The following is a 14,096-nucleotide window of genomic DNA, read 5'->3' as shown; positions in this document are numbered from 1 at the left end:
GTTTTTGTCCTTCATTCTGTTAATGTGGTCTGTCATATTTATTGATCTGCATATATTGAACAATCCTTCCATCTCAGGAATAAATACCACTTGATCATGGTGAATTATCCTTCTATGTGTTGTTGAATTTGGCTTGAATATATTTTATCGAGGATTTTTGCATCTATGTTCTTCAGGGATATTGGTGGATAATTTTCTCTTTTCATAGTGTCCTTGTCTGGTATCAGGGTAATGCTGGCCTCCTAAAATGAATTTGAAAGTTTTCTCTCCTTTTTAATTTTTTGGAAGAGTTTGAGAAAGATTGAATTAGTAAGCAGTGAAAGTATAAGGTTCTGGGCTTTTCTTTGATGGAAGAATTTTTGTTAGTGATTAATCTCCTTATTTGTTATTTGTCTATTCAGATTCTCTTTTTCTTCATGATTTAGTCTTGGTAGGCTCTATGTGTCTAGGAAATTGTTTATTTCTTCAAGATTAGGCAGTTTGTTGGATTTTAATTGTTCATAATAGTATCTTATGATCCTTTGTATTTCTGTGGTATCATTTGTAATGTCTCCTTTGATTTCTGATTTTTTTTTTAGTCTTCTCTTTAGTATAGCTAAAGGTTTGTCAATTTTGTTTATCTTTTCAAAAAACCAACTTGTAGTTTCACTGACCTTTTAAAATTGCTTTTGTAGTCTCTATTTCATTTATTTCTGCTCAAATATTTATTATTTCCTTCCTTCCACTAACTTTGGGCTTAGTTTGTTCTTTTTCTAGTTCACTGAGATATAACATTAGTTTGATTATTTGGTGTCTTCTTTTCTCATGTAGGCCCTTGTTGCTATAAACTTCCCTCTTAAAACTATTTTTCTTGCATCCCTTAAGTTTTGGTATGTTGTGGTTCCGTTTTCATTTGTCTCGAGATATATATATATATACTATAGATATATATATATATATATATATATACTATATATATATATATATATATATATATATATATATATAGTTTTTTTTTTTCTTTTGAGATGGAGTCTTACTCTGTTGCCTAGGCTGGAGTGCGGTGGCATGATCTCGGTTCACTGCAACATCTACCTCCCGGGTTCAAGTGATTCTCCTGCCGCAGCCTCCTGAGTAGCTGGGATTACAGGTGCACACCACCACGCCCAGCTAATTTTTGTATTTTTAGTAGAGACAGGGTTTTACCATATTGGACAGGCTCATCTTGAACTCCTGACCTCGTGATCTGCCTGCCTCAGCCCCTCAAAGTGTTGGGATTACGGGCATGAGCCACTGTGCCTGGCCTGTCTCAAGATATTTTTAAATTTCCCTTTCAAATTTCTTCCTTGACCCATTGGTTCCTTAGGAGTATATTGTTCAATTTTCACATATTTGTAAATTTTCTAAAATTCTTCATATTATTAATTTGTAGCATTATAACATTGTGGTCAGAAAAGATTCTTTATATGATTTTAATTTTCTTAAATTTGTTAAGACCTACTTTGTGGCCTAAGAGTTGATCTATCCTGCAGAACATTCTGTGTTGAGAACTTCAACTTTCTGTACTTTAGAAGAATATGTATTTTATTGTCTTTGGGTAGAATGTTTATATGTGTATCTGTCAGGTCCATTTGGTTTAAAGTGTAGTTCAAGTCCAATGTCTCATTATTGATTTTCTGTTGGGATGATTATATTGGAACTCCTGTATGCAGAGTAGGCATATAATTTATAATCCTGAGGAATATGTGATTCATATGAAAAGGCAAAGTTAGCATATATGGAATATTTAGAAAGGCATTACTTAATAAATTTTATGATATCAATTGTATAAAAAGAGAACCCTGCAAAAATATATTTGTTCATTTGCTTATTCATATAATCAACCATTAAATTAGCATTTACTATGTGTCAGGCACTGTGCTAGGCAATGAGAGATCAAATGTGAGCAAAAACCTACACGGGCTCTATCCCTATAGAGCTTATAATCCAACAGGCAGATATATATTAATTTTTTTTTTTAAATTTTGAGACATAGTTTTGCTCTGTTGCCCAGGCTGGAGTGCAGTGGCATGATCTTGGCTCATTGTAACCTCCGCCTCCCGTGTTCCAGCTATTCTCCTGCCTCAGCCTCCCGGGTGGCTGGGACTACAGGAGTGCACCATTATGCCCAGCTAATTTTGTATTTTTAGTAGAGATGGGGTGTCACCATGTTGGCCAGACTGATCTCAATCTCCTGACCTCATGATCCACCTGCCTCAGCCTCCCAAAGTGCTGGGATTACAGACGTGAGTCACCACGCCCTGCCAGATATACATTAATTAAGTCAAGACACAAATGGGTATAAAACTGCCATTGTGATAATGGCTGTGAGGGAGAGGTGCATCATGTCAAAAAATTATATAACAGGGATGGATATGACCTCATCAGAGGTCAGGGAAAGATTCCCTGAGGTCATGTCAATTGAATTAAGATCTAAATAAATGTAGGTGATGACAAGGTGAGGAGGGAAAAGGAATGGTATTTAGGCAGAGACGATGGCAAGTAAAAAGTCCTTATGGTGGGAGAGAACTTGGCTTTTACAAGAATATAAGAAAAGTCAATGAGGCTATTGTAGGCGAGTATTGTAGGCAAGGGTCAGAGTGATGAGAACTAAGGTTAGGCAGACTTTGAAGTCATTGTGGGCCATGGAAAGGATTTGGGTGTTCTGAGAGCCAAAAGAAGGATGTTAAAGGAGGGAGGAAACATGATACAATTTTAATTTAAAAAAAATATTGTTTGGCTTCAGTATAAAAAATCTACTGAAGGAATCCCACAGAGGTTCTGAGTAAATCAGTTAGACAGTTACCTGAGTAGTCTAGGGGAGAGATGATAGAAGGTTAGAGTTGGGTGATGATCATGGAGATGAAGAGAACTAGAGAGATTTGAAAGAGCTTTAGGAGATGGAAGTAATGCTATTGGTAATGAATTAGATATGAGGGTAATGGGATAAATGTTGATTGATGGCTCCCAGATTACTGGCTGATAAGGTTGTATGGATGGTGGCCCTGTTCTCTAAGACAGGAAACAGTGGGAAAGCACCTAATTTGAAGGAGCAAAAAGTCATGATCATGTTATACTGAAGCACATTTAAGATAACTAAGAAGAGAGGTCAAGTTTGGATGTCAAGATTGAGAGTTTATAGAAGAGGTTTGGTTTGGAGATATTCAATCATGAGTTACTGAATCTATGGACATAGGTAAGTGTATAAGAGTAAAGAAAGGAGAGGACTTAGGCACTAATGTATACTTATTGGTAAAGAATTGTGAGCCTGCAAAATAATAGAGGGATGTTCAGAGAAACAAGTGAATGTTGTTCTGTGAAAACCAAGCATTGAGAGACTTTTAAGAGGGGAATGGTTACCAATGCTTCTGAATTGTTATGAAATGAGTGAAAAGTGTCCTGTGGGCTTGGCGATAGGGAGAGGTTATTGGTGACTTGGCTGTCTTGGTGGAGTGGTGAGGGAAGAAGCTAAATAGAAGTGAGTTCAGTGAACAGGAGCTGAGGAGATGGAGCCAGTGAGAATAGACAACTTGTATGGAAAGTTTGTCCTGTGAATGGTTGGAGACAGATATGGTGGCTGCCAGAGGAGATGTAGACTGAGTGGTATTCAGTGAACATGCCATAGAAAACGTAGAGTTGAGATGATTCTGAAATGTTTTGATGGGCAAAGCGATGTTGGAAAAGTATTTCAATTGAATAGTGGGCGGCATGAATGAGTAGATTTTCGGAACATAATGAAGAGACTGACCTAACTGCAGTAGTATAGACTTCAGGAATAATGGGAAACATGTTTGTACAGGTAGGGAAGGTGAGGCTGAATTTCAGAGGGCTTTGTTAGCCTTGGAAAGGATTTGAGATTTGATTATATAAACAGTTGGGATTGTTGATCTGGATGAAGAATGATAAGATATAGGAAGGGTTTCAGGGAGACAATTTAGCATTTGCCTAAACACCAGACTGAACATTGGGATGAGTCAAGGCAGGGATACCATGTAAGTGTATGGCCTGCCACAGTTATCTAGTCATGAAGTGGACAGCTTATGGATTAGAGAGGGTAAACTGGCTTGGGCTAAGGGGAGAAAGAAAACAATATTTGATGGTCATATTAAAAATATTTATAGTTGATACTATAAATAAAAGAAAACATCATTTATTTATAGAGGAATTTATACTTTCTGAAGTACTTTTGCAGAAATTAGTTCATTTTGATCTCTAACTGCCCTAGGTACCACAGAAATGTAGTATTACCATCCTCATAACTAAGGTTAAGCTCAAGTATCATTGTTTTCCTAAAACTTCTGATTCTCTGGTCAGATGGAATTATCCATTGTCCTCTTTGTGTGTTTTTAAATTTTTTATGCAGCAAAATGCACAGATCTTAACTGTACAGTTGAATGAATTTTGACAATTGTATACACCTGTGTAACATATACCTCTATCAAGATAGAGAACAATTACATTTGCCAGAAAGTTCTTTTTCTCTTTTCTGTCACTTCCTCCACCATTCCCTTTAGAAATCATTGTTCTGGTCCCTAGCATCATATAATATTAGTTTTTCCTATATTTAAGCTTCGTATTAATGAGATCAAACAGTATACCTACTTTAGTGGCTTGTTTCTTTTATAATGTTTTTGAGGTCATATTGTTGCATGTATCAGAAGTTTGTTCCATTTTAGAGCTGAGTAGTATTCCTTGTGTAAATATGGCACAATTTCTAATCCATCCTCTTCTTAATAGACATTTGCATTGTTTCCAATTTTTGGCTACTATGAATAAACCTGAGGTGAACATTTTCCTACAAGACTTTTTGTAAACATATGTTTTCATTTCACTTGCATAAATACCTTAAAGTGAAATTTCTGGGTCATAGATACATATTTAACTTTACAAGAAACTGTTTTCCAAAGTGATCATAACGTTTTGCATTATTGCTAGCAGTTTATAAAGAGCACCAGTTGTTCTTGATTCTTATCAACAATGTTGCATTGTTAGTCTTTAAAACTACTCTAGTAATTGAGCAACAGTATATGATAGTGCTTTCAGTTCGTGTTTCCTGATGCCTGTTGATTGTAAGCATCTTATTCTTGTGCTCATTGGCTGTTGTTATCTTTTTGGTGTGTGAAATGTCTGTTTAAGTTACTTGCTCATTTTGATACTTGGGTTGTTTGTTCTTTTGTAGGAATATTTTGTATTTTCTGAATTAGAGTTCTTTCCCAGATATCTGTAACATAAATATTTTCTACCAGGCTGTAGGTTTCCACTTCATTTTCTTGAGAATGCCCTTGAATGAGTAGTTGACAGTAACGTTGATGATGCCTAATTTATCAACATTTTCTTTTATGGTGATTGCTGTATGAGGCTTATATAAGAAATTTTTGTCTTCCTCATGATTGCAAAGATTTCCTTCTATGTTTTCTTCTAGAAGGCTTATAATTTTCCCTTTTATATTTAGATCTATGACCCACTTCAAATTATTTTTGTGTATGAGGTAGGGGTCGTGTTTCAATTTTTGCTCATATAGATATTCAGTTGTTTCAATAAAATTCATTGAAAAAGACTTTACCTATTCAGTTGTCTTGGCATCTTTGCAAAAAAAGCCATTGACGTTGTATGTGAGGGCCTATTTCTGAACTCGTTTTGTTTTATTGGTCTATTTGTCTGTCCTTACTCCATTTCCATATCATCTTAATTACTATAGTTGTACATTTCTCTAACTTTGTTCTAGTTTTTCATATTTTATTTTTAACTACTTTAATTTGCATTTTCACAAACTTTTAAAATTTTTCAATTTTCTCAAAAAAGTCTGTTGTCATTTTCATTGTGATTGTATTGAATCTATAGATCAATTTGCAGAAAATAGAACACTTTTTGATGTGGAACAAAAGAGCAAGAAATGTATTCCTACTGTAGCTTGTTTATGTTTATCTCTCTTGTGGTTTACTGAGTTGCTAGTTTTCATTCTATTTGGAAACATTTTATCTATCATATTGTCCGATAACATGTGTGCCCTCTTTTGTTTTTTTTTTTTGTTGACTCAACTACATATATTTTAGATTGCTTGATATTGTCCCACAGAACATCTCTTCAATCTTTTTCTCTTTTACTTCAATTTGCAATAGCTTATATCGATGTGTTTTCAAATTGTTCTTTCTTTCTTAGTGTCCAATCTGCTGTTTTATTTCAGAGATTGCATTATTTCTATGTTTACCTATTGACTTCTCTTTCTACTGCCTACTTTTTTCCATAGTAATTGTAGGGTTTTCCATTTCTTGCCTGTCTAATAATTTTTTATTGTTTTTGGGACATTATATCAATTCATTGTAGAGATTTGGGATTTCATTATTTTCCTCTGAGAAGAGTTACTTTTTTTTTTTAATCAGGCAGTTAAATTACTGATGGATCACCTTGATCATGAAGAGACTTGATTTTAAGATTATTTTTTGTGTTTTGGTCTACTTTTTACATTTTTTATTTCAGTCCCAGGGCACATCCATTCATCCTATGACTTGTTTCTTACTCCTAATGCATGGCCTCCTGTGTTAAGATGGAAGGCTTGAGGTGTTTTTCAAGCTTCTCTAGCTTGATGGGACTTGAACTCTGAAATTGATCTGCTAGCTTTGGGGAGCTGGTGAAATTTCTATCCATCTCTTTAGCCCTTTACCATTGCTGTCTGCTGGATTCCTTATTGTCTCACCCTATGCTTACCCAGTTTAGGCCACAAGAAGGATTTGAGGTATATTATGCAGAGGTTTATCACTCCATCAATTAAAAGATTTCCCCAACTCCAAGTTCTCTGCCAGCCCCAAATTGTGACCTTTGACTCCTTATACTTGTAAGACACTTCTGCTTGAGCTCTTTCACACTATGAACTTTCCAAACTGGGAAACTACTCTCAGGGGAGTAGACAGTTAAATGACTATCTCAGCTAATATAGCCTCTCTTTCTCAAGGGTTTATTTTTTCCAGTTTCTGCCTACTTTTTGTTGTTTCCTAGTGGCTTCAAACAGATTTTGTTTTTCATGTTTTGTCCCATGCTTCTTTATTTAGTATCTATTCTGGTAGTTATATTTTGTTGTTATGTATTTGTTTTCAACACTTTTATTGAGAGCAAAGGGTATGTTTTACTAATCTTTATTTTATCCCACTGTTTGACCCAGAGCAGTGACTTTTATATAACAGCTACTTAGTAAATGTTGAATTGCATTATTATTTTTATGAAGATCAAGTATGAATGAGGATTTAAAGTCTTCTACTAAAAAGTTGTTATGTTTTTAGTATACTACCCTGAGTATGAGTTCAAAAGAAATTTTCTTAGGTAAAATTTTGAAGCATAGTATTGCTTTAAACGTTTTTACTTTTAAATTATTTATATTAAAAATAAGTGTTCAAATGAGATCACTTGGACTCGGGAAGGGGAACATCACACACCGGGGCCTATCATGGGGAAGGGGGAGGGGGGAGGGATTGCATTGGGAGTTATACCTGATGTAAATGACGAGTTGATGGGTGCTGACGAGTTAATGGGTGCAGCACACCAACATGGCACAAGTATACATATGTAACAAACCTGCACGTTATGCACATGTACCCTAGAACTTAAAATATAATAATAAAAAAAAAGTGTTCATTTATATATTTTAATATTATTTTAACTTTAATTCCTTTTAATGTTGACATATAACGTGTGCTTTACACATGTTATAGTTGTAAACCATAACATGCTAAAGTTTCTGCCTAATATGATTGCATTTTCAGTCATTTTATTTTAATTTATACAAAAGCAAACCTACTTTTCTGTGTAAAATAGAACAAAGGTATCTCTGTTATTTAGAATACTGGTAGTTTCTAAATTATCTGTATTATGTGGTTGAAAATATCTTTGAATGATTTTAATTTAAAGGAAGACTTTTAAATTCTATTTTAAATTAGACTTTTCAAGATCAGTCTAATGGACAAAAAATTTTTTCCATCATGTCAGCAATATATTAATATAATTTTTGAAGGGGTCATCCAATTTTCTTTTATTATCAACTTCAGTATTCTCAATTTGTAGGGAAGTGACTGTAGCCCTAATCTTAATAAATTAACCAATTTTTAGGTGCAATTTATAGTCATTAACATTATTTAATACTAACTATACTTTTATTTCATAACTTAGGGTATACTTTAATGCAAAGAAATATTATAAACTGGTTTCTTTTAAATGGAATTTTTAGTTTGTATATAAATTCAGTATTTATTGCAGGTCTTATATGATGATCATGCAAAACTGGTTATGTCAGTTTCAAGAACAGATTATATTATTTGTACAATTACAAACCATAGTTTTATGTGTCCATCTTTGTGAGTTTGCCTTTTTGATTACTTGAAATAAGTGAATTGTTGAATGAAGCTAAATAACCTCCTTTTTTCTCCTTTCTTCTTCAGAATCAAGCTTCTTACTGGGAAATGCCCAGATTGTGGATTGGCCTGTAGTTTATAGTAATGACGGTTTTTGTAAACTCTCTGGATATCATCGAGCTGACGTCATGCAGAAAAGCAGCACCTGCAGGTAACAGAATAGCTAAGTAATCTTTTCTGAAATTTAACACAAATCTGAATGTAATTAAAAGGCTTAAGCTTACTTGGACTCCCATATACAAACTATAGAGTTAAAAATTATATTGGAATATTAGGGAGACTAAATCATCAATGGAAACATACAGCTTAAGCACCATTGGTGAGAACTTTTGCCAAAAGAAAGATTTTTATATATCTGTGAGTCAATCAATTCATTCAATAAATATTTTTTGATCACCTACCATGAGCCAGGAATAGTCTAGATGCTGAATTATCACAGAAATGTCTTGTATCAGGGAACAACTTTTGGCATGTGATCTACAGCATCTCTGGAGCAACTAAATTGTCTTGAACAAAACAGAGTAAACACCGCCTGGCCAAGTTAAGCATGGTCCATGAGAATGTAAAGAACATAAAATAAAGCTCTTACATCCTGTGTAAGCCACATGTACTTGGTAATGGTACATTGTTTGACTCATGTACAGCAGAATCTGACAATTATATTATTATAATGGTTCTTTTAAAAATATGCCATTTCTGTGAGCTTAAAGAGAATATTAAGAAAAAAGGGGACCAGAAAAAAGGAAAGGAAACTATATATAAGGAACTAATTTAGAACCCAAAACTTTTCACAATATTTCAGTAAGGCCAGATGGGATGTTTTTTCCATGAGTTAATTTTTCTTTAAAGCTCTCATTTAACTAAGCACTGAACCAAGTTATTTTAGAACTACAAGGGATCTGATTTTTTTTTTCTAGGCCAAATCCTCTGTTTTTCAGATGAGAAAACTGAGGTAGAGCCATGTTAAGGGACTTGCCTAGAGAAATAGTGATTTATTTTTTCTACCCATTTATGCTGAGAAGCATGATATACATATGTGTGTGTGTATATATGTATGTATATATATGTATAACAGTTATATACATATACAGTTGACCCTGGAACAACACTAGTTTGAACAGTGTGGGTCACTTATAGGTTAATTTTTTCAACCAAATATGATCAGAAATGTAGTATTAGAGAAATACAGATCAAAAATACAATATTCAAGGGGATGTGAAACCCTTGTGTATAGAGGGCTGACTTTTTATATATGTGGGTTCCGCAGGGCTAACTGCAGGACTTAAGTGTGCACGGATTTTGATATACACAGTGATCCTGGAACCAATCCCCTGTGTATGACTTTCTCCCTCTCTATATAACTGTATATTTATCTGTGAATTAATCAATTCATTCAATAAATATTTTTTGATCACCTACCATCTACCATGAGCCAAGAATAGTCTAGGTGCTGAGTAATCAGAGGAACATGTATATCTGTATGTATACATACACACAGAGAGAGAAAGGGAGAGAGAGAGAATCATCCTTGGTATACAGAAGGGATTGGTTGATGACTCTCTCTTTCCCTCTCTAGATATCCTTCATCATCATGAAAGATAGATATTTTATATTATACCATTGAATTTAAACCTGACTGCACATAGCAATCACTTAAATAGGTTTTGCGAAACAGATTCCTACCCCGCTTAAACCTACTGAATTAGAATCAGTAGGTGATTCTGAAGTGGGTGGGTCAAGCAGGGAGTCAGTATTTTTAACCAACAGCTTAGATGATTCTGGTGCTTATCCAGGCTTGAGAAATAATCTGCTCAAACATTCCCTTCCTTAATCTATGCTCCTCTAGCCACCCTCATTTTTGCCTCTACTAAAGGCATTCTCATATTCAGTCTTCATTCCCAGGTGTGGAAATTGGTAAATGGGAGTGATGAAAATCTGTGGCTTCTGGTTGAGAGGATCCCTTTGCTAGCACTGATATCATTGGTCCGTGTTAAGCATTGCTCCTCTCCTATCCCCCAGAAGGCAGTTTAAGTTAGAAAAAGCTGAGTTTCATGGTAGACTTTATCCTGTGGAACAGGTCCCTAGAGAGTTCCAGGAAACGCAGATATACTCACACTCCCATTTCTTATTTTTGAACTGCTGACATCCCGTCTTCATGCCAGGTTTGTCTCAGATCTCATCTTCTACCTGAAGGTATTTATGATTCCCTAAACAAGACAGGTTTTTCCCTTCTCTGATTCCTCATAGTTTCTTGTGTATATTTCTGTTGGCATCATCATTTGCCCTTAAACTAACTCGCCTTATCCCTTGGGTTTTTATTCTTATTGCTTTATTGCTTTTGTTGCCATTTTTGAGAAGTACTGCTCCTCATATCTGGATCTATTTTAAGTCCTGCTCTCATCCCTTCTTGTGTCCCATGTATCTGCCCTATCCCTGGCCTATTTTCTTTGCCAAGTACAATTTTTCCTACAAAGGATTCATGAAGAAAATAAGTGCTGGTATGTTATATTAGCTCTTTGCTCCTATGAAAGAGCTGCCTTTCTTCTCCTAACACAAGTACCACAAGTACCAGATTGTAAGTGCCTTAAGAGTAGGGACTCCATCTTGCTCACTTTTCTATGTACAACAGGACACAAGACAGTGTCTTGTATTTATTGAATTAGATGGCTTGTTTTGCAATAAACCCTTACCTAGGTCTCACATGCTCTGAACAGCATACTGTTATTTCTTGTATTTCATCCTGTGTTATGACATGAGGTGGGAGAGTTTTGGATTATACCATGCTTTTTAACTGCATAAAAACAATTTGAGTCTTTCCCCAAATTGTCTTTACTTATAAGAGACAGTGTTTTCAAATGATCATGTTCTTAATGTAAACAATTATTACTTACTTGCATAAAATGCCAGGTATGTTTTGTTAACCTAAAAATTGTAACCAGTTTAATGCCCTCACAGAACAATGAAGACTAGCACCTGATATATGAACAAATATCTGACCTTTATCAGTTTTTCTTGGAAGCATGATTTATTTTAATGTGCTCTTCTTTTAAACTTCCTTATTCTCTTTTAAAATTAAACTATATCAATTTTATGTTTGCTGTAGCATTATTTAGAAGACTGAAGACCTGGAAGTAATCAAAATATCCAGTAGTAAAGTTTATCTACATCATATGTTGTATATACTGGAAGGACAGTGACACTGGAAAAAACTAACAACATATTATCAAGTAGAAAAAAGCCTAAAACAAAACAACACACCCAAAACCACCCCCCAAGCAGTTTATAAAACAGTGTTTGCGTCATGACTCACATTCTTTTACATATAGCTTTTTTCCCATTTCTTGAATACAGAAAAGCCTTTAAATGTGAGACACAAAATAACAGAGAGAGAAAAGAAGAAAATTATATGCACATTTAGAAACACAGGGTTGATGGCTAAAAGTTATTATAGTATGTAGAATTACTGACTTATAAGTGAATATGGAGATAAATGTTTGACACTGAGAATATCCTTGTAAATAATTTTAAAAATTTTGCTTATCATAATAAGTTTTTAGACAGACGTAAGAGAATAAGAAGCTACAAAGCGGTGAGCTTCATTTTATATGGGAAAATACAACCTTTGACACTATATATCTCAGAAAAAAGAATCATTTTTATATACAACTTGCATTAGATGAATTAAAGTCTATAGGATTAAAGTGACAACTAGGTAAATTATTACATGCCATAGTTTTAAATGTTCAAAAGTGAATTGTTTTATGGTAAAATAGAAAACACATTAATTTGTGTTTTTATAATATCAAGAGGCTAGTATTTCTTTCTTCTGTTTTATCTTTTTTCTTCTTTGTCCTTCTCAACCCCTCCCATGCTAGACCAGACACACAGAATCAAATTAAACATAGTCCTCAGTTTGTCACAATATTATCATTTTGCTCTCTTAAGCAAGGTCTCTCTTTATTTTATTTCATTTTTTTCCTTTTATTTCTTTTCCCTTTCATCCCATCCCCCTTCTTCCTTTTAAGATTATTCATTCTAGAGTGTGTTTATTGTATACCTTTCTAATCTGTCTTCTGCTTGTTTATTAAATGTGTGTATTCTGGAAATGATATTGCTTTGCATATGTTGGTTTTTAAGATCTATTTAATTCCTACCACACTGTAGTATTTATGGTTTCTTACTCTTTTCATTCACCATTATGTTTTTAGACTTCTTTGTGTCATCATATGATGATCTATTCATCATGTCTGATTGTTGTCTAATGTTCTAGTGTCTTCACAGCCTTCGTTCTATTTATACATTCTATTAGTCCTGGAATCTAACTTTGACACTTTGCTACCTCAAACAATTTGGAAATAAGCATCCTCCTACACATCTTCTTGTGGCCCTGTGTGAGAAGTTTTCTATCTCTATCCCCAGAAATGGGATTGCTGGATAATAGAATATATGCAGAGTTTGTAAATTAACTGCTATGAGATTGTTGCTCAGAGTAACCTTCTGTTTCCATTCTCAGCAGCCATTAGTGAGGGTTCTAGTTTTCCTACATCTTTGCTATGTCATAATAGTACTGAAATTCCTATTTGAAAATATCTGATGTGTGTTAGGTATTGTCTCATTTTTCTCATTTTTGTTTTAGCTAAAATTATGACACTATAATACTTTCGGATCCCTGGGAATTTCAAACTTTGTCCATTTTCTGTGGACATTGCATTTTCCACACCTTTGGACTGTTTTCCTGTTTACTGGAGGACATGAAAAGTATTGCATGTTTAAAAGAGGTTATAGACTTTGGGAGAATGACATTTAAAAACATGTGATCTTATCTCATGACCTGTAGAAGCGCTGACATTTGGGATATGCTGTCATAGATTAGGTAGGAACCACTTTAGCATTCTACTTCTAATTAACCTGAAACTTTTAAGAGCCTATTCTGCTGTCGTTTTTTGTTTTTGCTTTGGATAGAGGGGTGAGAAGAACAATCAGGTAGTTTAGGTAGGCAGGATTGAGGGGTAGATAGATGCTCTCCATGCATTTTTTTGAAAGGCCATTTACAATCTCTTATCCAACCCCATCAAGTTAAACAATGAGTCAGAGATATTAGAAACACTTTATTGGATAGATCTCACAGCAGTTTTATGAACACAGGATTATCTCAGCAGCTACCAAGAGCACGTGACATATGATGGATGCCAGTCAGTCTGGCTCCATTTGGCTGAGGGCTGTGCTTCTCACGGTGAAACTGATGAAAAGTGTTGAAGGGCAGAGGTGCCTTGGTGATATCAGTCTCCAAAGGTTAGAGATATACAATGCTATCCCTGTTTTTCCTTAATTACATGTCATGGATCAACCATTTATTTTTTCCAGTGAAATCCTTTGAACACCATATAAATCAATGGGTTGTGAAACCTTTTGGTTATGATCCTCTGTATAAAGGAATGTCTTTGATTTATTCCAAAATTACTTCTTTCAGATTTTGAAAACCGTATTTTTTTTTTTTTTTTTTTTTTTTTTTTTTGAGACAGAGTTTCTCTCTTTTTACCCAGGCTAGAGTACAATGGTGCGATCTTGGCTCACTGCAACCTCCGCCTCCTGCGTTCAAGTGATTCTCTTGCCTCAGCCTCCCAAGTCGATGGGGTTACAGGTGCCCACCACCACGCCTGGCTAATTTTGTATTTTAAT

At 34.6% G+C, this 14,096-nt stretch overlaps 1 protein-coding gene across 1 annotated transcript in view; it reads left to right on the top strand.

The window, feature by feature from the left end:
• The window catches only part of KCNH5 (potassium voltage-gated channel subfamily H member 5), a 336,051-nt gene that overhangs the window by 21,519 nt on the left and 300,436 nt on the right, over nucleotides 1-14,096 (top strand). The window contains exon 2 of the mRNA XM_007986913.3: nucleotides 8,445-8,568. Within this exon, the coding sequence (XP_007985104.1) occupies nucleotides 8,445-8,568 (124 nt within the window). The remainder of the gene's footprint in view (nucleotides 1-8,444; nucleotides 8,569-14,096) is intronic.

The sequence above is a fragment of the Chlorocebus sabaeus genome, chromosome 24 (genome assembly GCF_047675955.1).
Source record: "Chlorocebus sabaeus isolate Y175 chromosome 24, mChlSab1.0.hap1, whole genome shotgun sequence".
Lineage (NCBI taxonomy): Eukaryota > Metazoa > Chordata > Mammalia > Primates > Cercopithecidae > Chlorocebus > Chlorocebus sabaeus.
Note: the sequence above shows the minus strand (reverse complement) of the source record. Positions and strands in the feature narration are given on the sequence as shown.